At 35.6% G+C, this 27923-nt stretch overlaps 1 protein-coding gene across 1 annotated transcript; it reads right to left on the bottom strand.

Annotated features, from left to right (window-relative positions):
• Positions 1–35: 35 nt before the first annotated feature.
• ntrk2b (neurotrophic tyrosine kinase, receptor, type 2b) lies at positions 36–27923 on the bottom strand. The gene is made up of 18 exons (XM_051109724.1): positions 27225–27923; positions 24912–24986; positions 24751–24822; positions 24569–24637; positions 24312–24454; positions 24052–24203; positions 21773–21908; positions 17245–17559; positions 17109–17126; positions 15857–15874; positions 15703–15731; positions 15061–15160; positions 14638–14826; positions 12580–12710; positions 12283–12455; positions 11858–12098; positions 5864–6022; positions 36–5646 (listed from the first exon to the last, which is right to left on the bottom strand). The coding sequence occupies exons 1-18, from the start codon at positions 27437–27439 to the stop codon at positions 5461–5463; spliced, it is 2421 nt and encodes an 806-aa protein (XP_050965681.1). The 5' UTR covers positions 27440–27923; the 3' UTR covers positions 36–5460.

Here is a 27923-nt window from a genome sequence, read left to right as displayed (position 1 = left end):
AGGTATGAATATAACTTGCAACATTATAAACGATGTAGTAAGACATACCACTTTTATTAAATGCACAGTATTACAAGGAACATTTCCACTGACTGCAGAGAAGCTTCTCACAGGATGCACAAGCATAGAGTACTGACACCTAAAGCCGTGAGAGATTGAGTCTGCCGAGAACACATGCGCGCTCGCACACACACACACACCAGAACGCACACACACATTCACTCACAACCAGTGATCCAGCTAAACAAATAAAAAAAAAAAGGGGAACTTAAGTGTCTAATTCCAGTTGCCTAAACGGGTGCATTTTACAAACAAATGTCAAGGTTCATCCCAAAATCCAAAGTATTTTTTCTTTTTTGAATTTGGGCTGACCGGGACATTTCTCAACACTTTAAGTAAGATTCACCCAACGGCGCATAAAATCTTGGCTTACAAAATAATGCATAAACAGTGTTCCAGTACTCAGTCACAGTTCTTCATTCATATACAATGTTAAGAGCTTTCCAAGAAATCAAATGAGGATGGGGGTTGTCTTGGCTATTTCCCCCTGGACGTGAATCAACCTTCAGTTAAAAAAGGGGCGCAATAAGCGTCAGTAACATCAAATTGTTTACTACACAGGGGAAAAGGCTAGTTGATCAATTACAGATATAAAAAAAAAAAAATTTATAATGAACAACCACAAGAAAAAGAAATGATACATTGTCACGCAAAATAAACTATTTACACTCACATATTGCCGGAGGCCCAATAGACGTGTTTTTCTTCCCTTTATAATGTCACACATTTGACATGATGCCTGTTTGAAACAGAATATATAGAGAGAACATACTATTTATATAGACATCTATTAGAACTGTACAGAATGGATTATAAAGTACAGGCTGGCTATTAGAACACACAGAAATCTGTATAGCAAAAAAAACGAAGAAAATGCCGTGTTTGTTCAATAAAGTCTTCACATAGTCAGTCTGCCACAACACAAGAAAAATTGTTTAGCGTAACTGACTGAATACATTTCATTGATATCGGTAACATTAGCAAAGAATCCCCTTCAATGTAAAGAACCTCTTTCAGTGCATTTTCTTTTTCCTTGTTTTTTTTTCTTTTTTTTTTTTTTTTGCAGTGCTTACAATTGTAGGGTGAAAACTACAAAAATATGAGCAGTACATCTATAAAGAAAGTGCAAAGCTCTAAGAGGTCATAAGTCACTGCTCAAAAGATCATGACCGTAATGACCGACACTTGACTCGATTGGATGCTGTTCGACAACTCATGAAGTCAGCTGTTAAAAGTAGGTCCTGCCAATGTACTGTTTGGAAAGAATTTGACATCAGTGTACAAAGAATGATTGATCCTGCTCATGTATATTTACAGTCTAATTGCATATATACAGATGCTTTCAAAGCAACACGTCTCCGGTACTTCACACCCCGAAGAATCAGTCAGTCGGTGCAACGTGTGTTGCTGGGGGCCATGAGGAGCCCCGTTGGTCTGAATTGAGAAAAACATTTACTCCTGCAGAGGAGGACAAGTCGAATTCTGTAGCCCTGGAGTTAGTCAACGGTAATGATAGTCAGGTTGAGGAACATGACGAGATTTAGTTTTGTCCATTCTGGTTTTACAGATACAACTGAATCAAATGTGTACTGTGTGGAATATTCAAGTAAGCCCCAAGTATGATCAACAGTAATTGTGATGCTTGCGTTAGCAAATACCACTAAGGAAATGATTACAGTGCAATACAGAAAGTATTCAGACTCTTTCATTTTTTTGTTTCACCTTTGAGGTGCAGACACATCAGCAAAATTTTTGTGCTCAAAAAAGCTCACACAGCAGATCAAACTCGGTCTGAAGAAATCAGGCAGAATTCCTGTTGAAATGACTAGATTTCACCTGTGATGATCACAGCTTCATACTAAAATGCTTACATTTTTTACCTCAGTCTAAACTCCTTACCACAAAACAGAACCGTCACATGGGTTGTGCAAAGCATCTCAGAGCCTTGCTCTTTTATTACGACATGGCTGTTTAGAAAAAAGTTAAGACCAATTAATTCATATTTTAAATGGTAAGCAAGTTCTGCTTTGATTACTTTTTTGTGTATCCGCAGTCCTAGTCTCATTTTCCCATTCTTAATGACAAAAGTACATTCTGGTTGGCCGTTGGCTATAGTCTTTGTGCCGAGTTCAAACGCAACTTTGGCCCAAACACAGACAGCACGAGGCAACAACAGAGTCGCTTTCGTCCACTAGTTCTTTCATGTGGGTTTAGTGTGTAAATCTTGCATTATTCATATTCTGTGTTAAGTCACTTCAAACAGTGACAATGACTCTCAGCACACTGCCAAAATAATGCATGAGTAGTTTAGGGACGACTCTATGAATGTCTTCAAGTGACCAAGCTAGAACTTAGATTTAAAAATTTCTGTCCACCGATGGTCCTCATCCAACCTGACAATAGGCAAGTTTCCATTACAGATTTGTGCAAAACTTTGGCGATATTTTGTAACTCTTCATAAAAAAGTATTGCGAAATGACAGCTTTTTCATTAACCGATGTTATGCGACTAAAACGTCATTTTTTTAAGTCATGGCAGTAGATTTTGGTGGGATTTTGACTGATTTTGGCTATATTTAATCGAAAGAAGCGCGGAGAGCCGCTTCAGAAACGTCCTTGGCACGGCTGGTATAAACATAAGCATTGATTAGAGTGGCCACGATCAGCTCCGGTGGCCGTGTCGGAGCCGTAACGCGCCACAGATGTGTTTAGTGTAAATAGTCAAAACATTAATGGCAGGGAAAGCCCCTTATACTTGAGAGCAGCCACATATGAAGTGTTTCTTGCATGATAAAAAAACATTTCCATTTCAGTTGCGAAATATTCCTTTTTCGAATTGGCTGAAAATTTTTGTGGGTGATTTTGCAAATTGATGCATTTCCATTAAGCGTATTCTCAGTATTTTCAGCAATTTGAAGGATAATAGAAATGCAGCAAGAGAATGTCAGAAAATTCCCATATCAGGTCACAAGCTGTCACAGTACTGAGTACTTAAGTTATTGTGATTTTTTTTTCTTTTAATAAATTTGCAATTTTTACAGATCTGTTTTTGCTTTGTTATGGCGTAAGGAGTGTAGACTGATGAAAAATACATTTTAGCATAGGGCTACAATATAAATGTAAATGGAGAAAAATTGCGCTGGGCAACGATTAATCGCAATTAATCACATATGAAAAAGTTTTTGTTTATATATCTGTGTGTGTACTGTGTATATTTGTTAATTATATATAACACATACAGTATATATTTTGAAAATATTTACATGTATTTACATGTATATATTTGTGTTCATATAATTTATATTATATATAAATATATTTAATAAATAAACATCATTTTTTTCTAAAATTCATACATGCATGTGTATATTTATATATACATAATAAATATACACATTAGTACACACACACACACATTATGTACACAATAACTTTTATTTTAAATGCGATTAATCACGATTAATCGTTGCTCAGCACTAGAAAAAATGAAGGGGTCTGAATACTCTCCGAATGCACTGTATAATGTCATATGATAATGACAATTTGAGTTGCCATTCAGTCCTTTGTGGTCTATTTAAGCCTGTCATTTGTCAGTCGTCCTCCTCTGGTAACTTGTTTGGTGGGGTTTAAACACACAGGTTGAATTGGGACGGTCCCTTCATAGGGTCTTCCTGTCGTGACCTCAGGGACAGTCCGACTTGTGTCATTCTCACACGAACATTCACTTCACAGTGCCCACCAAGCCCATCGCTTTGAAACGGCCCACAATACATCGAAAACAAATCGATCATAGAGTATCACATACACATATTACTTAGCAGTTATTTCGCAGTTGATACATAAACAGATAATAATGAATAATTCGAGAACAAATCAAATCCAGCTGTTCAGACGGGTCTGTTGCGTTATGGACAACATCTATGGATATACTCCCCAGGAACAGGTAAGAAAGAAATCTTCAGTCTTCGCAAAGGCAAAGTTTAGATGACAATTAAAGGTGCCTACACACTAGTTCACACTACGTCGGAGAATGCAGGGAATTTGTTGATTTCGATGCTCTGTTATGCGACAGAAAGTTGAGGGAATTTGTACTTTGGCTGTAACGCACTGTTGACTACTGAGAATCCCAGGGAGGTGGGTCCAGTTGTGCTTTCAGAAATCCAATTGGCTGTATTTCTGCTTTATTTCAAACAGCCTTGGCTTTTTCCATCCATCCATAATCCAAAACCGCTTGTCCGACGTAGGGTCGTAGGGATGCTGGAACCTATCCCAGACCTATCCCAGCCTCTCAGGCCAAGGGCAGGGAAATATCCTGGACGAATAGCCAGTCCAGCTCTTTCGACACCTTCAAAAACACAATCTTGCACATTTCTATCCATCAAATGCTCCGTCAAAACGTTTTCTAGTGTGTAAGCACCCTAATGTTAAAAAAATGAGACTGTTACCATTGACTGACACAAGAACAGCATCTCTCCCATTGTTCTTCGAACCTCAGTTAGAGAGACCTTTGCCCTTTGAATCAGAACTTCAGCGCATATGGCCAGAGAGCCAAACAAAGTCTGAGGAAATACTTCAGTGCCACTGCTGGTGACTTTGCCTCTGTGCTCACTCCAAACACTCTGTCCAACCTCAAGCCTCTTCCGAAGAAAAAACAGAAAAACAAAAAACGGAGGCGTCTTTGTCGCTGTGCTTCTAGTACAAAGTTCGCACTGAGTAAGATGGGGCGCACCGAGATGTCCAAAAACGCCTTTCATCGATCTCAGCATTAGACATCAAAACTTGGCACAGAATAGTCTACAATTAGATCAGATGTGTTAAAAAAAATTCAAATGAAACATGACTCTGGCAGTTGCATGATTGTTACTCGATAGTTTAGTTTGCGGTATGAATAGTATTGCGATCTGCGTAAAGTCTGCCAGAATGTCACCAGGGCGTTGACAGCGTTGTGCTAATGACTGGGTCCTCATCAATCATTCCGAATTTTGTCCATCTCGATAAACAAATGGTAACAGAAATGCAAACTTTTCCAAACCAAATGACCTTTTTCAAAAAGGCTGATAAATAAAAGGTCTACATTGTCTCTGACGCATATTTACAACAATCAGATATTTCTGTTTGTAGACCATTTGGGGGTTTTTAGAAAACATAATGATGCATGACAGATATGGACATGTCCGGATGTGGGAAAACTCAAAGCAATGCACACAGTCAACTTTAAGGCCTTTAGTCTATGTGGTGAGAAGGCTGAAGCACAAGCCATTTTTATGAACGCAAACACACACGCACACACATCTAAATTCAATCACTCATCCTAATTGAAACCATCCCTTCCTCCTTTTATACCACACATTCACACACACTTTTTCTTACTAACAATTACACGCCCATACTGGCAAACGGATCAGCCCAGGATGTCCAAGTAAACAGGCGAGGCCTTGGCCAGACTCTGGAGCAGGTTGTGGATTTCTTTGATGTTGAGTCTCATGTAGGGCTCCCTCTGCCAGCAGCCCAGCATCAGGTCATACACCTCTTTGGGGCAAGTACGAGGTCTCTGCAACACCCGACCCTGTGTGATGCACTCGATCACCTGCAGGAGGCAGCAGAAACACAGTCCCGAATGACAACTGAACACAGGCTGCACGATGGGTGCATCACTCTGCCTAGAAACAGCCTTTCTACAAGGTGCCAGGTTGATACGGTGAGTACTTTTGAGTGAAAATTTTTTTGGGTGAAAATATATTACATGGAGACTTCCATCCCTATTTATGAAATCATGAGATACACATTAGGTATGACTGTCTTACCTCGTTGTTTGAGAGTTGGTACCAGGGTTGCTTGCCATATGTGAATATTTCCCAGAGGACCACACCCAAACTCCACACGTCACTCTCTGTGGTGAATCTCCTGTACATGATGCTTTCTGGGGGCATCCAACGGATGGGCAGCATGGTGTGACCACCCACCTGAGATAACAGATACAGATTAACTTCTTATAAATTAGTCTCCTGCCATTTCAGTACAATTGTAGAGTCTCCAAAATGCACGAAGTAAACGCAATACTTTTTAGGGATGGATGATATTAGTACCATATTATCTGCAAATATCAGAGATTTTTGTATTTGGTTGATATGTCATATTTAATCGTGCATGCTAACCTGCATGCCAACTTTTACATTTAGATTACCTTTGCCATTCATTTATATTACTTATATTCACCTAATATTAATTTTTAAAACAAATTTCAAAATGAACATGCTTTTTCATACCATGCATCATCTGTATTGGTGCATCCCTAAAAATTTTATTAGGTATACCACAGTATTGCAATGTTCCTTCATCATTATCTATTAGGCTAATACACTAACAATAGACTATTTTTTCAAACAGTACTATTGCACATCAAAAGAATATTGGTAGCACTTTTACACTTTTCCTGTTTTGCATGTACACTACCATTTAAAAGCTTGTGGTCATTAAAATTGACAGTAAAGAATTCATAATGTAACAAATAATTAGTGTTCTTTTGACCTTTCTATTTATCTAAATGCTAATTCCCACCACACCAAGAGACACCGACGTACAACGATGTAACTCGCTGATTGACTACCATACTACGATGCATTGTTGTGAAAACTATGGCAAGCCAAGAGGGTCAGATTAACGCTATAGTTAAATCGCATCGTTTTAGCGAAAGAAGTGCGAACTGAAAAAGAATGTGAACTGACAGGAAACATATTTTTTTTTAGCTTTTTGTATATTTTCATCTATACTAACATTAAACATAGGCCGATTACATCTTTATTATACTTTAATGTAATTGTTAATTACATGGACAGCATTTTAGCATACAAACCCTATTGTGTATATATAACTGATTACACAAATACCTTTTATGCACATAAATAACAGAACAAATGCTTGATTAAATGATTTTAATATTTTTATTGTAGCGTCATGTTTTTTTAGGATTAATCTCCAATCTGTCTATAATATGCTATCCAAAAACTGCACTCAGACCCAGAGAATATGACTCGTTTGAGAAGATCAGATCAAACCAGTTATTTTTTAATAATACAGACTCTGGGCTTGGAATATTTCTTTATTTGAATGACTCAAGTTTGGTTTAACAACAAATAAAAATACAAACAAAAAGAAAAAAAAGAGAAATGACAAACTGTTTGGTTTTATTATTATTATTATTATTATTATTTCGTTTTGTTTGAGAAACTGAAAAATTTAAATTAAGCTAGATTTTTTGTTCATGGATAAAAAAATTACCTTATGCTTTTTCATTTCATTTCTTTCACATGCATGGGCGACATTAGGCCTAATTTAGTCTGATTATACATTAATTATATTGATTATATATTATTAAAGGATATAGTTAGCTGAATCACGCATGCTTTTGTGCAATCACAGCCCTGTGGCAAGCTGAACAGTGTTAAAAGTGGCGCTAAAACACTGTTAAATACAGTGTTTATACGGTTTACACATGTTTTTTTACGGCGTCTGCCATCAGGACAGCATATTTGATGGCACTAATACTGTTTTAAACGCCGTCAAATAAGGTGTTTTGTGTGTAAATGCAATTTATCTATAGTGTAATTCTTCCCCTCTTGGTTTGCCATAAAAGAGTGCAGGAAAGGTACTGTGCTCATAGTGGATGCTCTTCATTTGAATGCACAAAAGTGCTGGCGTGTGTAGCCTGTATCATTTCATATCAAAGCGCGAAATGCAATGCCGCAGTTATGTCATCAGTTAAGTCATGAAGTTGCCAAAAAGTCGATTAAAGCTGCCTTAAAACTGTGAATGAATTAAATATTTGTTAAATGAGAGTCAGATTTAAGAACAAAACTGTCCTGGATCACCCTAATACCGTCTCCCTCATCTAAAACACCCAGTTCAACTCGTCACCTTATTAGTAGGGACTTTAAGACCTGAAGAGGGACAGAAAAGGTAAAGAGAGTTGTGAGAAAATACAATGCGTGTCAGATCCGCATCACGTTCAGCCAGCAGTGACAGCTCTTAAAGCAATAGCAGGCAAATAAGCTAATAACCCAGCTGCTGCGACGACTTGTTAATCAAAGAACAAAAGAAAAAAAAGGAAATCAATAACTTTTATAGCTTTAAGGATTCATCTATATTTAATTTAGAATTTAGCGCTGGATCACTTTATTCAATTTCTGTATATTTCCTACTTGCTGAAGGGCACAGGTAAATATGACATCAGTTTTAATGGGTTTATGTGTAGATTGTTTTAAGTTTACTTATATTAGAAGGTATTAGTCTAATAAATGTTAAAATTGGTAGCTCTCAGTGATACTGTAATGCTGAATGGCTATAGTCAATGGTTAAATATTACGGGGGGGGAAAAACATTTTATAGAAACATCAGTAGTATTGGTATCAATGATACCAATCTTCAGTCATTAAAAAAGATGCCATTAAACAAATATTAAAAGTATACTGTCTTTATGTTGTTTGTACGTTAATTTGAAAATTGAATGTGAATTATTGCAATATAAAATTATATTTAAAAACTTTAATGTAAGGTGGGAGTAAACATGATTAATTTGCGATTAATTAGTTTATTTTTAATTGACTGACAGCACCACACAAAATATATTAAAATAGCAATAATATTATGTAATAATGTAATGTAATAATATTTCACAAATTACTGTTTTACTGTATTTCTGACCAAAGAAATTGCACCAGCGCCAAAGTTTTGAACAGTAGTGTAAATACCATGTACTTACTATAGTAATTACAATAACTGGGTAATAATTAGGTTACTACCCTTTAACCAAACCTTAAACACAAGTAGTTACTTTACGCACATTTAATAAAAATAAAGTGCATTCAGAATAATTCCCCAAAAGAAACGTCGTCATATGTGTTATTTCAAACCAAGACTTTTGAAGCCGTAGAATAGCTTTGCAAGAAACAAAATGAATTCATAGTTAATCTTCCCCTCTATCGCACCTCTCAAGTGCCAGATGCCATTGGTTCTTGCAACAGGACTGAATGTGCAGAATGTGAGATTAAAAAGGGGGTGATTTTCTATGATTCTGGGTCTTTCTTACACAAAGCTGCTGTATGGCTTCAGAAGACTTGGAATATGGAATATGGAATTTTTCGTGCTACATTGCTAAATGCTCTGCATTAAATGGCACAATGAACTTTCCACCTATTCAATATCAGAAGACTAGAAACTGTCATACTAAAAATCAGTGTATCAATCTTGTTGAAGTGTGAGACACTATTGGTGAGCATATGGGTTTTTTACAACAGTTTTTACTACATAAAACCGCTGCAATGTTACATGGTTTATTGCAAAACTTTGACCTCTCATTATCATGACATTGCATTGCAGGATTCCTGGTAATCCTGGTGCAATGACAAAATCCTGTTTTTTCTATTGTTATACGGCAGAGGGAGCTGATATTCCTTCATCACACACACACACACACATACACACATACACGGCTGCTGACACAGCAGAGTGTTTCCGGCTGTGTTGGCAGGATGCAGGTTTGGGAGAGCCCTTGAGTGTCAGATGGTCTGGGCTTTTTCTGGAAGAACTCACTGTGGGGAACTGTTGGTTTTTGAGGCACTTTCATATTTACAGTATTTAATCAGCTGTTCAGATGCATACATTTAAATAGTCATTAGTCATAATAAACCATAATAATGAAACACAAAATAACAGTATATCAGTTTTAGGCCTATCATCCATTATGGACATACACAAACTGCCTTTTGCTTTTATGTGTTCATTCTTTCATTCGTTCATTCAACATTCGATTCGATTCAACAGAGGTTCAACGAATTATATTAGGTCACAGATTACTTTTAATTCTTTCTTTCTTTAATTTTATTTGTTTATTTATGTGTTTGTTTACTTGTTTGTTTGCCTTCAACTGACTGGAAAAGTCAGGAAACAGAAGGAAGAGGTTGGGATCAGGAAATGACCCAAGCCAGAACTGACCTTAGAATAAACAAGTGCCACCAGAGAATCTCTGACAGTTGGCTGAACTGCTGAGAAGCAAGAAAGTGATAAGTGTAACACTGTGGCACTTTCAAAACAATGCTCTGTTTAAGCAGCCCGTGTCAAGTTTTGATTATAATGCAGCATGTTTTTGGTGTTTATTCCAACAGTAGATCGAAATCAAATGGAAAGAGGAAGTGGAATGTTTGGAAACAATCATTATTTGTTACAGAAATTATAGTCTCATTTACTCTCATCCAATCATAAACCACTTTAATGGTCTTCTGGCATCTGTCATTTGTTGCTTAATGTGTCCATGTTTGCATTCACATTTTATTCCGCAGAGTGTGAGAATCTCTGCGATTTCCTGTGTTGACACTCTTCAGTGGCTTTGTTTGAGCAACCAATGAAAATACATCATACATATCTTCAATATATCACTACATATCTGGTTTGAACACAAATTGTAGTGTGTATGTTTTTGTGCTATTAGTGACTACAAACAGAACTGCAATATGTTTACTTTAACGGCATAATTTTGCAACATTATCTCAAACAAAAGTTTTCTTTGAAAACAGTCTGTTTGGTGTTGCACAGAAATGAAATGCTGCTGCTTTAGGTAACATAACATCCAAATAGCAGTTTTTTTTTTTTTTTTTGCTATAACAGATAACGGAAGCAAAACTCTAATTAATATATATTAATTTACTGAGAGAAGAGACTTAATAGTCATATTGTACGTATTTCAGTAGCTCTACTGAATGTATTAGATTGGTTTACTTTGAATCTAATATGTAAACATACTCAGGATTTTGGGAGATGTATTACGTACAAATGTAATAATTTAAGAACCAACTGTTGAAATACTCATATTGGTCAATAACCTGTTTCCTCAATGTATATGGGTAATGTTGTCATGATATTTGTTTATCATCTATATTTCATATTATATATGTGTTTGATTATTGTATGATATATCATTTTAATAAAATAATACACTACCAGTCAAAAGTTTGAGAACAGTAAGATTTGTAATGTTTTTTAAAGTCTCTTCTGCTCACCAAGTCTGCATTTGTTTGATATTGTGAAATATTTTTTTTTACTATTTAACATAACTGCTTTCTATATGAATATATTTTAAAATGTAATTTATTCCTCTAATCAAAGCTAAATTTTTACCATCATTACTCCAGTCTTCAGTGCCACATGATCCTTCAGAAAGCATTCTAATATGTTTATTTGCTGTTTAAGATTTATTATTATTATTATTATTATCAATATTTAAAACAGTCGAGTATATTTTTTTTTCAGAATTCTCTGAATCTTTTATCTGAAATAAAAAGCTTTTATAACATTATATTCATCCAAGAAACCTGAAAAAATTCTACTGAGCTGTTTTCAACATAATAATACTAATAAATGTTTTTTGAGCACCAAATCCACATATTAAAATGATTTCTGAAGGATCATGTGACTAGAGTAATGATGCTAAAAATTAAGCTTTGAAATCACAGGAATAAATTACATTTTAAAATATATATTCAAATAGAAAGCAGTTATTTTAAATAGTAAAAACTATTTCTAAATGTTACTGTTTTTGCTGTACTTTGGATCAAATAAATGCAGGCTTGGTGAACAGAAGATATTTTTTAAAAAACATGAAAAATCTTACTGTTCAAAAACTTTTGACTGGTAGTGTATACTGTATAAAAAATGTAGTAAGACATTTGTATTAGATTTCGGGTTTCTCAGACCAAAAGGACCACTGTGATATGGACCGAGGTATTTCCAAGGTGACCCACACTTACCCTATAGTAGTCGGTGCTGTACACATCTCTGGACATGCCGAAGTCTCCTATCTTGACAAGCAGGTTCTCTCCCACCAGGCAGTTGCGTGTGGCCAGGTCTCTGTGCACAAAATGCTGTGAGGCCAGATACACCATGCCTGCTGCTATCTGCTGAGCAATGTGCAGCATCTGAGGCTGAGTTAACTCCACCAGCAAACTCTGCTGTCCGTCTGCCATCAGCACCGCATCTGGACCATGAGCCCTGTAAGAGAGAGTATGAGAATAACATGTGTAAAATTGGAGATCAGGAAGCAGACATCATACAAACGCATTTTGCTTAGCATTTAAAAAGTATAGCTAAAGGACTTTTTAAGTGTTTAGTGTGACATAATCATCATTTAAATGTATCATCTAAAGGTGTTCGTGATAAACGCTCTCCTGCAAACCTGAGAAACTTGTTAAGGTCTCCATGTTTCATGTACTCGAACACCATGATGAGAGGGTCGCTTTCTACACACACGCCATAAAATTTGACAATGTGCTCATGCTGCAGGTTGGTCAGGAGCTCTGCCTCTCGGTGGAAATCTGCTCGCCCACTTTCGCTGGCTTCTTTCAGAGTCTGTGAGATAAGAAAGTATTATCTTTTATTAAAGCCTCATTCTGTAGCCAAAATGTGAAATGTTCACAATCCATTTGACTTGTACAATTTCAATGAATGTTTTGTTGTGTAAATGTTCCCATACCTTAACAGCTACCAATATCTTCTCTTGGTCAGGAGACAAGTTGTAGCATTCAGCCAAGAACACTTTCCCAAAAGCCCCTTCTCCAAGCTCCCTCTTTAGCAGAATGTTGTGACGTTTTATGTGTTGGACAACTGTAAAACAAAGAACACTCATAGTTAAAACTAGATTTTCTGAAAACATTTGAGTGGTGCTTGCCTAGGTGGTTGCCTTCTGTACATAGTTTTGGGTCCCTCCTTAATGTAAATCTATGAGATTGTTTAGACAGTTTTATTGTGTTGTTGTTCAATCATTTAAGCCAGCAAAAAAAAAGAAGTAGTGCCCAACTTTAATACTGAAGTTTTTCTAATTGATAACATAGTTGATTTATTGGAATTTGAAAAGTGAGTGAGCATATTGGAATAATGCATTTGAAATGAATTGCAGCGCAGCCCAGTGTTATTTTTGTATTACTGATATACAATTATGGTTTTTGTTAATATTTAGAATTAGATTTTATTTTTTACATATTTATTTTTTAGTTAAAGGTGTAGTCATTTGTGTTTTGTCAATCATATATATATATATATATATATATATATATATTTATATATATATATATTTGAATACATTTTAAAAAAGCAATTTATTCCTGTGATCAAAGCTAAATTTTCAGCATCATTACTCCAGTCTTCAGTGTCACAAGATCCTTCAGAAATCATTCTAATGTGTTAATTTGCTGTTCAAGAAACATTTTTTTTCAGGATTTTTGATGAAGAGAAAGATCCAAATATTAGAATTTATCTGAAATAAAAAGCTTTTGTAACATTATACACTATACCATTCAAAAGCTTGGAGTCAGTATATTTATTTATTTATTTATTTATTTATTGGAAGAAATGATAGAAATTAATACTTTTATTTAGCAAGGATGCTTTAAATTAATCAAAAGTGATGATAAGGCATTTTTAGTGTTACAAAAGATTTTAGATAAAACGCTGATCTTCTGAACTTTCTATTCCTGGTTCGAATAAATGCACGCTATATATTTTATATATATATATAAAATATATATTTTTACATGATTTCCCACTTTGGTGAATGTATCAGACTAATTCCAAATGTGATTTTATATACACAGAAAGCATATTAAATGCAAGCATCTGCTTTAATGTTTCAAATTACTTTTGTCAGAATAAATTGTCAAAATATGGGTGAAATCATGTTGCATCATCATTCAACGTAACAGATATATTTGCGTCAGAATGAAACAACATACTTATTCTGACCTGTACTTAATAAAATATTAATAAATAAAAGAACAAGTAATCGTACTAAACTTTTTAAATGATTAAAAACAACTGCTGACAAAAGGGTAAAACCTACTGGTTTGAAGGACAGTAGCAAATAGATAAAGATTTAAAATTACAATTAATTAGAGTTTTAGGGATGCAACTTAATCCTTAAATTGAGTCTTTTAATGTCTTTTAATGTCAGCTAATGATTCTTGTTGTAAATATGCCTGACAAGATTATATATTAGATGACCAATTGTTACACCAAATTAATTTTTTTTTGTAAATCATGGTAAGAATGTATGGTAGTTAAAATTTTTAATTAAACAGGACACATTCTAATGTACCAAAAAATCCAAAATATAAATAGATTAGGTTAGAGGTCACAAATTTATATGAATGTATTAACCCTTTATAACAGCAATAGCATGCAATAAGAAAATTAATAGGGTCAATGTTGATTTCATGCTGACTTTAACCCTACATATGAGAAACCACATGAGATGCTTGCCTTAGCAAACATTTCAAACGATCAATCAGGTGTTGGTAAAATCTACAGATGAACTGTTAGATCCTGAAATGTAAATGAATTTAAATGAAGAACGCTTGCAGATACATCTACAGTCCAACAGTGATTAAGTTACACAGCGTCAGCCACCCCTGATATCATCGCCATGGTGATAGAAGGGGAGGTTACTATGACAACTGACCAGTGGCAACCTAGGCTGGAATCTATTTCAGAGGATGGAGTGGGGCCGCTGACGGCCCAGCACGCCACGGCAACTCACGAGTGTCCGATTTCAGCATGCCGCCGGGGTTGCGGAAGTACTGGGGGTTCTCAATGACTGGAATCTTTGTCATTCCGATAATAACGGCATCTGGGCCCATCTCCGATGATGATGGCGTGTTGTTGCCGTTGGAAACATGGTGAAGCGGGCTGGCAGAGTCGTCGTCATTACTGATGACAGATGAAGAGCCTGGTGGAAAGGGCAACAAAAAAATGCAGACAATACAATAAGTCACTGAAATGCGAATAAGAATTGACATTCTCAATACACATGAATATACATACAAATGTGTATGGGTGTTCCATATCAAAATAGAGCTAAAAGCCTTTGCTCTTTGGAATAACATATGTACCTACACTAGATATGTGTATTAAGAAGGTATTTTCTATTCAGCAGAAGTGAAAAGATAAAGTGGTCACTTACCTTTCATACCAAACTTGGAGCTTCTGCCATACTTGAGGAAAACTGTCATCAGCATACATCCAGCAAAAGCAACCGCTGCTATTCCAATCACTATGTAAATCTATAATATAAAAATGTACAGTAGATTTTACTCAAGCAAGCATGTCTTTAGTCTGGGGTGGATTTGAACCAACTGTATCAAAGTCATTTACAAATTGTAATTTCTTGCTTTAACAATATTGTCACAAATTTAAATTCTCTGATAATAAATCAAACAATCAACAGAATTTTCCTGGTGAATATACGTTAAGCTCTGTCAAAAGTATCTGCACCCTGTTGTTAATTACTAAAGAAAATAATGTGTCTAGTCTCTCAGTTTGTAAAAACAAACATAAAGAAAGTGTCCTTACAAGGAAAGTCTATGGGGAAAAATTCATCCACCTAGAAAAGTAATCCCACCTCAACAAAATCGATTTAGAAATTTTACAGCTCCAATAAACAATTTTTACTGAAGTACTTAAATAAAAGTATCAGTGTAAGTGTAAACTGATAGATGGGTCAAAATAGTTTTCTATAGTAATCAACAGACCACAGATGTTGTTGATAGAAGTTAAGACGTATTTAACCTTAAATTTCATTTAATCACTCTATGGAAAAACATACCGCTGCGTTGTCATCCAGGGGCGGGTTTTCTTACAAACAAACAAACAAACAAAAAAAACATGTAAAACAAATTACACTATTTCATAGACTTGAACTATAAAAGTCTGAAAGACAAACACATGTAATACATGAGTGAATAAGGGAGAAGACTTACCTGGACTAAAAGTTGTGTCTGTATTACATCATTTAAATGGAAAGAATAATGGAAATGCATTATTTAGTGATTTCTATAAACATCACAATATTTTTTAATGGGTTACAACTGGGTGAATCTCATGAAAACCATTCAGAAATATGTCACCTCATTATCACAAGACCTAATATTTAGCAAAAATAATATCTTTTTTAGAACTACAATGATTTTTTTTTCTGCATCATGACACTATTTTCAAGGCAATTAAACACAAACTCCAAATGGCAGTTGTCTTCTGTAATGCAAAGGAAAAAAAAATCTCTGATTGTCTTAATGTAAAGATATAGGCCCTATTACTTACAATTTATGATTTTTTATAAAGACATGTTAAGTACAATTAATAGTATAGTATTTCTTGTACTGAACTTACAATAATGATCTTAAGTAAATAATTGCATCCAAACAGGATGATTTCATGATCCGAGTACAAAATTAAGAATGAGGTGTTTTCACAATATAGTAACGAAGAATTTGGTGGAAAAAATGTGCTTAATTGTAAAATACTGTCACAGTGCTAAAAATCTTAAAGTTCCCAAAATAAATGTATTTGTTCTTTTTATTTCCATTTTAGGGTGTAATATTATTTTTTGTTGAGGCAATATTTCCTTTTAATGGGGTCATGAACTGCCTTTTTTATTATTTTGTACTGTTCCCTGAGGTCCCATTGTAATGTAATCAAGATTTTTACATCATAATTTAGAAGTAAGAGGCTCATTTCTGTCCTGTTTCATCAGAACAGTCTGTTTGAATAGGTGTGGCGGATTGTAGAGTCGGAAATAAATGTCCACTGCTATGATTGGTTCACACTTGTGTTTGTTTGTAAACGAATCCACGGTAAAATGAAATGAAAAAAGGAGTTCTTCCTGACGCCATCTGGAAATTCATTAAAAAAGAAAAGTGTATTCACTCTTTCCTAATGTTGAGATCAGAAGGAAGGTAATGCAAAGATGTGTTTTCCACAACTTGGCACTAAACATCATCTTGTTGTATTCGGAGCCATCTTTGTCTTTTGGTTTTTGCATAGACCTGCATTCACATCTCGTTATTTATACTAACGTTATACATACGCGAATCATTGGGCAAGGCTAAACAGGCAGAGATCCTGAAGTATGTGTTAAAGCAGGTTTCTCAGTTCATGACCTCTTTATGTTTCATACAGCTAACTTTGTTATATTTAAAATTGTGCTTGATTTATTTCACCAAGATAACTCACCGTAATAGAACACTCCCTCTGTGAAAACAAAAATATGATAGATGTTTAATTGTAAATTGACAGGCCATATTATTTCAAATAATAAATAATACATATATTTATAAGTCATAAGTGATGCAAGAAAGCCCAAGCCCACCTGTCCCTGAGTGGTCCACATCAGGTATGTGCATGAAGTGAGCCGACACATTTCCCCTGTCCTCTCCGAACTCATTGCTAGCCACCAGCGTGTAAATGCCGTTATGGATATGAGTGGGAATGACCAGCTGCAGACAGCCGTGGTACTCCGTATCCGTGATTTCATGGATTTCGGTCCTGATGTACTGCTGCTCCTCCAGCAGCTTCCCCTCGTGGTACCAGTGCAGATCAGGCCTCGGGTTGCCCATCACAGTGAAAGGGATGCACCAGTCCTGGTTCCTCACGGGCTGGTACAGCTGCACGATAGTAGGGGGAACTGACCCAGGAGAAAGAAGAAGGAGCAGAGGGAATGAGAGAGAAGGAAAGAGGGGAGGAGGAGAGGAAGTGTAATCACAGGATGTACCACAGGAGGAAACGGGAGGAACTTGGAAAATTTCTCTGTAGTTTGACGAAAGGAAAGTGTCTGACAGCACATGGAACGGAGGGGCAGTATAGAGGGATTCTAGGGTGAGAAATACAAGAGAATGATAAGAAATGAAGAGGCTTACTGTAATATTACAAAACACCATGAAGAAACATGCAATGCATAACCAAAAGCAAAATGGAACAAGGATTTCGACAAAGGTTGTTAAATGATTTGTCGCTGACAGGTGGAAATGAAACGTTATGTTAGCATAACATACAAAAGTGTTATGTACATATAAAAACTGACTGCTTTGTTAAGGAAACAGATCACTAAAAATGGAAATTCTTATTGTCCAAAACCAGCAGAATTTCCAAGCTGCTCCTTATGATGCTTTGAGCCATATTTAATGTCACTGAGGTCAAAAGTCCCCGTTTCTCGCTTTGATTCTCATGGCAAGCATGAATTGTATGTCTTCAGGACATTTGAGATATTTTTTGAAGCTTGCCAGCCCATTTACTGTATACATACGCTACCATTCAAAAGTCTGAGGTTGGTAAGATTGTTTAACTTATTCCTGCGATTGCAAAGCTGAATTTTCAGCAGCCATTTCTTCAGTTGGTCAAAATGTCCTTCAGAAATCAATGTAATACACTGATTTGGTACTCAAGCAACATTTTCTATTATTTAAAAACAGTTTTGCTAAATATTTTTGGTCACACTTTATTCTAAGGTCCGATTCTTGCTATTAACAAACCATTAACTATGAGTTTCACTTCAATAAACTACTAATTTGCTGCCTATTAGTAGTTTATTATTATAAGTATTAGAAGGGAAGTTAAGTTAGGGATGTAGAATATGGTCATGCTGAATATGTGCCTTATAAGTACTAATAAACAGCCAATATGTTATGAATAGGCATGCTAATAAGCAACCAGTGAGAATTTTTCCCTATACTAAATTGTTACCAATATTTTTTGGGAACAATGATAAAAAATGTTTTTAAGATTCTTGGATTCTTTCAAGAAAGTTCAAAAGAACCATTTATTTGAAAAAAATAATTGTAATAATGCATAAGTTACTTTTAAAAGAACACAACTAAATGTATCCTTGCTGAATGAAAGCGCTATATGTATTTAAATAAATACTTAATTAATTAATTACTGACTCCAAACTTTTGAATGACATTGCATTTTTTGTATTAACAGAGCAGTTTGGATCTTGTGCTAAACATTAGCTTTTGTGCTCCAGGGTAGACAAAAAATATGGGTTTGGAATGACATGAGGGTGAGCAAATGACCTTCATCAAATCTTCTCTAAATCCTTGAATGAAATCTTCATTTTTTCCTTAATGTGGTTACTATTCCTTTAACTACCAAACAAAACCACACTAAATAAAATGGGTAAATTCCACAAGGCTCAAAGCTTACTATTAAGTGGGAAAAGTTTTTCAAGCAGTGTTATGCAACAATGTGAGTTTTGTCAGGCCCAGTAGACTAATGTGATAGCTTGAGGGGAAACTTCCTGAATCTTAAGCATTTGGCACATTTTCAAATGTATCTTGAACTCTAAAAAAAATCCAACAGTTCAACCTACCATTCTCTTAAAGGAAGCCATCTAATCTCCACGCATTCATGTCAAATGACCCACAGCCTCCCATTCAGTTTGAAATCCTATTATTTTGTCAAAATGTCAAAATATACTTGGAAGGCATCAAACTTACAAATCACAGAAAAATGATGGTAATATTAAATCACTTACAATGTTTGTGAGTGTGACTGCTCAATGACATGAATCACTCTTTCAAATTCTAGAAAGTCAATTGCACTTTTGATGAACAGACACAATCCACCACTGAAATTAATTATGGGGAAATTATTGGAGGTTCAGTGAGTTTTACTTACAGTACCAAACAAAGTTTGGACACACTCAACTTGAAAGTCTGTTCCTTGTGATCTTAAAGTTGACAATTTTGTACGAAAATAATTTGTGCCTACATATAAATTCCTCTTTAAAACTATAGTATACTAACTATAGTATATATATATATATATATATATGTATAATTTTTTTTTTTTTTAAAGGTGTATTGCAACAGATTGTGAAGGAAAGACAAGTGTCCGGCATACATGTGAATGCCTTCAGTGCAATTTAAAATTAGAATGCGCCTCATGATTTTGGTTGAGGGAAGCCCAGAGCGTGCAGAGCTGCAAACAGTACCCCTGTAAAGGGCAAAGGGTGGCGACTTTTAAGCTCAAATACAAGATAGCTTTGATTTAACATTTTTTCACTATATTATTTCTTACTATTGATGACTTCACTATTATTCTATAAAGTCATATTTATGTCTATATTCAAAAATAATATTGTTTATTGTGAATTTTATAATTTATTTGTAATTGTTCGTGCATGAGAGTGGAGTTCTAAATTTCCCTGATGATGCTGGTAAATACAAACCAGATTTGCTTTATAGCATTATCCTATACATGGGGACATTACAACATGTTCTAGACTTCTAATACATGGTCATCAGATCTGTTGGGACAGTTTACCAAGTACCCTGTTACACTAGTACATAACTGCCAAAAAGTGTCTAATTATGTTACATTGTTACTTTTTTTTTCATGGAAATAATGAAGAAACTGGCTGACTTTTAAGTGTTTATCTGAACATGTATCAGGTCCTCAGGGACTACACACACTGGGAACCTCTCACTTTTGTTGCAGAGAAAATATTTGGGAAAATATTTATTAGTTGATAAACTGTGATACCTAAAATAAACAGTATCCTCTCTATTAGTGGTTTTTAGCTTCACCTTGAACAGTCTTCATTCATTGTTTTTAAATATGAGGATGTCACACAACCTGTCCATATTGGAATCTGGCAAATTTGAAGGTTACACTTTATTTTGATAGTCCACTTTAGACATTCTACTAACTATAAGTACCTTTGCAACTACATGTCAACTAATTTTTATTAATTTGCAACTACATGTCTACTAACTCTCAGAGCAGACTGTTAGGTTAGGTTCAGTAGAATAAGTTGACATATACTTGCAAAGTTTAGAAGAGCGTTAGAAGATATTAAGCAGACAGTCTACTAATACTCTAATGACTAGTTGACATGCAGTTGCAAAGTTACTTACTGTTAGTAGAATGTCTAAAGTGGACTATTAAAATAAAGTGTTACCAATTTGGATTGCTTCTATCAAGTGACAAATGGATTTGACTAAAATACAATAAGCTTCACTGGACGCACAGCCTTTGATGCCCTACTGATTCACGCTTCTATGGATTATACATTTTGGGTGGGTTGTGCAATCAGTGGTGGATAGTGATGAAGAATTATATTTTTTTAAGAAGTATATTTTTGTAGTATCTATTTTTTTTTTTACAAGAGTTTGTAGAGTACTGTATTCTGTACTTTTTACATCCCATTCCTAGTTATTTTTAAGTGAAGAAATTAAGACCTGTTGAGAGACTTAATAGGGATGTCCAATTCGTTAATTAATCATTGATGTTTTTTTAACTATTTTTTGTTTTTAATCAGTCAGTTGAAATATTTCACAATTCACAATGAATGATTAATTTTTGTAATTGACTGATCCAGTTGCGAAGGTTAATAACTCTGATTTAATGATCTGGTCCAAGCAAGTCTAAAAAGTTAACAAATCACTGTGCTGGTCTTATGTGACTCAAAATAAGCCAAGAACCGAGAGTATTACGATCCTCCAGTGTGCTGACTACTAATAATTCATAATAATGTCAGACCGAGCTCTAACCTATTTTAGGTCTATTATGTCTGAGTGACTGGGACATTAGACCCCTCTCTCTTAAAATAGTTTTTATGAGCATGAGGATTAAGCAAATTGCAAAAAAAAACAAAAAAAAACACTAAAGTATAAATCCAAAAGGAGTACTTATACATTTATAAGTATGTAGGTATGGAGTAAAATTTCATCAGGGTATCTTTAAATTAAGCACAGGACTTTGTCCACCACTGATCATGATCCATCATTTAGGCTCTAGGCCTTCTGTCACAGGGGACTGGAAAGAACTCTAACTTGGGGTTCATTTGCAAAGAAAAAATGCAAAGTGAATGCACACAACACAATGTGAGTTCTTACAAAGAATATTGAGAAGGACCGAAGCCTCAGTCTGGCCCACAATGTTCTCAGCACTACAGGTGAGCTCTCTGCCATTGTCATCAGGTGAAAGTCCACTTAGAGTCAGAATAGACTGCAGCTCCATTTTGTGAGAAATCTGTAAGAAAGAAACCACAACTCTGATCTGATCTGATTATGTTTAAATATATATTTATATATTTAAAACATATACAGCATGCAAAACTCTGTTCTATGTGGTTGCTAGGGTATTCTAGGTCATGTCTAAGTGGTTGCCTACTGACCAAAGTCAAAAAAGCCCACACACAAGTCTTTCTAATATTTTAAAAAATATATACTCTGTAACAACTTTTAAAAAATACTCTAATTTGTTACAGCCAAATTTCAACCCTTATTTCGGATTTAATATTGATCTAATATATACATAGCCAAAGTAAAAACATAAAGTAAAAAGATTATTTAATATACAAACCAAACTTAATATGTTTTCTTTAGACATAAGCCAAAAAGTCAGTGTTAGGTTAATATATGGCTTTTCACAACTCACTACAAACAACAGCTAAATTAGCAAATATGAAAGTAGAAAAATAAACACCAGCAAAATTAATAAAACCCAGCGCGTGTTCTGCACATTAACATTCTTCTTACTATTATACAAAATTGTATTTAAAATTATTTTTAAATACAAAAAGTATTTCAAATTGCTTCTTTTACTTGTTTCTGTGGGGAGTGTTATTTGCTCTTAAGCAAACTGAATACAACAGGTTTAAAAACATAATGATTAATTTGACCACAATAAAAATGCACTTTAAATAAATAATGTTGTTTCACTTTTCTTTTAGACATGACTTGGGTCCATTTTTAAAGTAAATCTATGGGATTTTTTCACTCATTTTATTGCCTGCCAGGAAAAACCTAAAAACGTATTGATTGCAAAATCGTTTAGATCTGTAACAAAAACTGTGCGGGTTGAGTTACTTGCCATACTTAGGGTTAGGTTTAATAAAGTTAGTGATGCTTGCATAAGTCTTATTTTACTATACAGTAACCAAACATCCCTGGTAAACAAAGTGCCATTAACTGGAGCTAAATAATGTATGTTCTTATTCTACACCTCAGTGTGTTTAATCTGTCATACAAGCTGTTGTTTTCACCGTCTGTGAAGACTCCTTTAATGTAAGTAGTATAGTGAGCATTTTAAATATTAATGGAAACGCTATGCTTTCACGGGCAAGAGTCAAGCATCTGTGGTTTCAGTGCTGTGATCAATCATGATATTTGAAAGCCCATTATAGGATGTTACAGAGATTAAGTGTTTAAGTGTCCTTAATGTGTAAAACTGGCATAAGGATTAGAGAGGTTAAATCTGATGTGAGATCGGCAGATATGTACAGGCCTACTAGAGTAAATAGGGCTATCGTAGTCTGTTAAACACTGTGTTCCATCTAGTATTCCACCTTTAGTTCCACCTTAAGGCTACTTATGATTTTGTGGAAGAAATGCCATGCATTTACTAGGAATGGTAGAATTTTTTTTTTACACAAAACTGTGTAAACTTATATTTTTATTCAATTAAAAATAAAGTATTTTTCAAGATTAATCAAAATAGGTAAAATTAAAGGGTTAGTTTGGACAAAAATTAACATTTCGTCATCAATCACTCACTGTCATGTCCTTCTAAACCCACAAGACTTTCTTTCATCTTTGAAACACAAAGATATTTTTAATGAATCCCGAGATATTTCTGTCCCTCATTTGAAAGTGCATTTAACCAAAACTTTCATGATTTCAAAAGTTTATAAAAACATCAAATCGAGCAGTTTAATCCAATTTTTATTATTCTGAGCTGTTAATAATCTTCTGCAGAGAGATGATCACATTTATTCACATGCTGTCCCATGCAGTCTCATGAGAATGAAACATAGGTGTGTTGCTCAATGTTTATATAGGAATAGATATCTAAATTAAGTCTGTTGGACTTTTTATTGGAAAGACAGAAATCTCTTAGATTGATTAAACATATCTTTCGGTGCTTTTTGGAAATTGATATTGTGCGAAATGTTAAGGAAAATTCATTGCGTTGTTCTGCGATACGATGTTCAGCACATTTCTTTAAATACAGCACATTTCAACAAATGTAGCAGGTCAACCATATATTCTTAACCTACAGACAACTTGCACGTTGCCTACAATATGCATACAGCATAAAGAGTAAGATTACAACTATATTAGTTAGCTATTCTAAAACTTGCTTTATGCTTAAAAGGGAAAGAGGGTGTTACCTCATGCATGGTTGAGAGAGGAGGGTGATCACTGGAGTTTAAACTCCAGGAGAGCTCAGGGGTCGGGGCTCCTGCCACACTACACGTCACTGTCGCATCACTTCCTGCCATTTGACTAACAACAGCAGGGATGACCTCGACACGTGGATATTCTGAAATAATGACGGAATTTTAATGTTTGTGAGAGCAATTCTTTTAATGCTTCTTACTGCAAACGTAGACTTAGATCTGTGTTAAATATATAGTTTGAGTTTCATTACCGCATGCAGAAAGAGTGAGTCTAGAGAGGACTTTTGCTCTTCCTTCCTGTAGACACTGCAGCCCCTCTCTCTCACTGTCATCCAACCAGACTTTGATCCAGATGTTCTTACATTCACATTGCAAAGGGTTCCCGGAGAGCAATCTAAAGCAAACCCAAACAGACTTTAGAAACAGAAAGGTGCTTTCTTTGTATGCTGCACAAACAGAGCACTGTACATACAGTTTTGTGCATATTTCTATTGAAAAAAGATCTTACAATGTCGACAAGTTTGAATTACGAAGTGCCCTCCAAGAGAGTGTTGCTAAGTTGTTGTCTCTGAGATTCCTATGGATAGAGAACAGTCGAATGAAAATAAAGAAAACTGTACAGAACATTTGTTTAAAAACTTCACACATTGGTTTAAAATGAACAAAGAAAGAAATACATAAAATTCTCACAGATATTGAAGCTTGGAATTGTTGAAGAAGGCCATCGTAGATACATATGTCAGGTGAGTATTGGTCACTGTTCTGTGTGAGACAATGTATGCTCACATTAAGTTCTGCTGTTCTATAGTTTTATTAACATTTGGCATGACCTTAAAATATCAGATACTCACAAATTCCTGAGATTTGAGTAGAACTTCATATGGTCCTCATTGATTGTAATTAGCCTTTTTTGATTTGAGATATATCTGTGGAATTGAAAGGAATGATTAGGCATATTAAGCACATAGTAGCACTATAGTACTGTGATACACTACCATCCACACTTTGGGGTCAGTGAGGTTTTTTGATATTTTTAAAAAAAGTCTCATACTCACCAGTGCTGCATTTATTTTATTAAATGTGACCCTGGACCACAAAACTAGTTTTAGTAGCAAGGGTATAATTATAGCATTAGCCAAAAATACACTGTATGGGTCAGAATTATCGATTTTTCTTTTATGCCAAAAATCATTAGGACGTAAAGTAAAGATTGTGTTCTATGAAGATATTTTGTAAATTTCCTACCGAAAATATATACCAAAACTTAATTTTTGATTAGTAATATGCTTTGCTAAGAACTTCACTCTGACAAATTTAAAGTGTTTTTTTTTTTTTTTTTTTTTTTTTGCACCCCTCATATTCCAGATTTTCAAAATATTTTCAAAATAGGCCAAATATTGTCCTATCCTAACATACATCAATACAAAGCTTATTTATTCAGCTTTCAGATGATGTATAAATCTCAATTTCAAAAAATTGACACTTATGGTTTTGTTGTCCACGGTCACAAATCTACTATATAAAAACAGTAATTTTGTGAAACATTATTACAAATTAAAATAACGTAATTTAACATTTTATTTATTTTTTCTGAGTGGGCAAAGCTGAATTTTCACCCGTAATTATTCAAGTCTTCAGTGTCACAATTCCTCAGAATTAATTCTAATATGCTAAATTTGTGCTCAAGAAATATTTCTTATTATTATCAGTGTTGAAAACAGCTGTGCTGTTTAATATTTTTTTGGTAATTGTGATACATATTTTTAAGATTTTTGATAAACAGAAGGTTAAATGAATAGAATTTTTTTTATTGTCACTTCCGATCAATTTCATGCATCCTTGCTGAATAAACGGAATTGATTCAATTGATTTAACAAGTACACATCTGAGATAATATTATTGCCTTTACAAAAAAGTACAGGATGGTATTTAAAATTCATGTACCAAGGCATTTACATAGTAGGCAAATTATACCATAGTGCTTTCTGTTTAGAGTTTCACTAATATTATATGTGAACGTACAATTTAAGTAGGCTCGCACCTAACAAATAAAATCAAGCCAGCGGCTTTCAGTCCGCACTGGCATGCGAAAACAATGATTTGACCAAAAATCGAATATCACTCTATATCAAACAGACAGTATTTTCAGCGAAGGCTAAAACAGACGAAACGTAATTCGACATTCCTTTATCAAACCGTCACCATATGAACAAGTTAATAAAGGTGTGCGTGAAAAAGCCATGATTTCACTACAGCGCGCACATGCCTGGAGTGGGTCCGGTGAGCCGTTGTCGTGGAAACGGAGTGACATATTTGCGTAGGCGCCGATGCCTATTGCTCTGCGGACACGTTAGACTACTCCCCAACTAACCTATACACAACAATTCATGAAATAATGTACGCGTAAAACTTAATTTCAATCGTAACAATAACAGCAGTTTATCAATCAGCGTATCCCTCACGGCAGGCCTAAAAGCACATTTTTTTCCCCGAGACCAAGCCATTTGACGGTCTCTCAAGTCGGCTCGTCTGTCAGTGCTGCCTAATGCAGGCACTCGAGCAGATCAGATCATCTCTGATAAATCTCTATGAAGCGGACGCTGTATCTTCACCGATATGCATCTAATTGCGTTATGTGGTCAATTTATACATTCTAGTGTAAGGCGATAGTGCTCTTTTTTTTCTTCTTTCCTGTTCTGGTACAGAAAGTCAGCTGAGGTGAGTCAGCAGCCGTACAAAATTTTTCTCTCAGTGAGCATCTTTATAAAAAGACCCCTTAGATGTGCTATCATGCCAACTTCTTGCTTATTTACCGTGGCCCCCACCCCTTACAACCGCTCTCATCTTCTCTCTCTCTTTCTCACACACACGACACATAATGTCTGTTGCATGTCATGCTATGGTCTTGTTTGATGTCAAGAGCTCATATGCAATTGCAAACCCCGAATAATCCACAGATGCTCGTAACGGTGGCTGGAACGCGCAGGTTGTGGATGTCATGGAATAGCAGTGCACTAAACTTATTTTGGCCCTCGACGAATTGAGGAATCTACCCACACACTCCTTACTCACACACGCTCACAAACACACACACACACGCATGTTTTTTTCACGCATCCGTGAAGCTGGAGCAGGTCTCCCGGTTTATAAAACACTCCACTTACATATCCGTGATGTTTTCCATGTCAGACTCCGGCACCAAGACAGGGAAATCCTCGATCCCCGGTTCTTGATCGATACACGAGATCCTCGAGGCATTGCAAAAGCACGACACAGGACAAGCCGAGCTGAGCCTCAGCAGCCCGAGTAAAACCCCACACAACCCCAAGCGAGCCATTCCACGAACCCCTGCGGTCATGGCAGGTCTAGCGCGGTGCATTCGGCGTTGTGTAATGTCTTATAGTATTTTCAGCAATTCCGAGATGAGGGATGCGCAAAGACGTTGTGCGCGACGCGAGACTGTCATGGAGTGGCCTTATCTGGTCTCCGCAGAAAGGTGATAACGCAGCGGGGAAATATTCGCCTGTCAATATGTTGCGCTCTCCGGGCTTCGCTTCTTCCAGACGCGGTGGTAAAACGTGTGGCCGCAGGCTGTGTGTGTCTACGGGCTGCGGTGGTGACGCTGACGTCTCACATCCAGCGCTGGGGAAGAAAACAAGCGAGACAGTGTGCGTGTGCGCGCTCGTGTGAAGAGGCAGCAGCGCGTACCTGCAAGCGCCTATTGATTACCGACCGCATCTCCCTCAGCCATCGCTGTAATTACATGTGGAGGGGGACGTTAAAAGACGCTCTCGGCGATGCCATATCGGCAATAATTGATCACCTGTGTTGTCAATCTTAGGGAGATTTATGTTGACAGAGTC

Source organism: Labeo rohita, chromosome 5 (assembly GCF_022985175.1).
Source record: "Labeo rohita strain BAU-BD-2019 chromosome 5, IGBB_LRoh.1.0, whole genome shotgun sequence".
NCBI lineage: Eukaryota > Metazoa > Chordata > Actinopteri > Cypriniformes > Cyprinidae > Labeo > Labeo rohita.
Note: the sequence above shows the minus strand (reverse complement) of the source record. Positions and strands in the feature narration are given on the sequence as shown.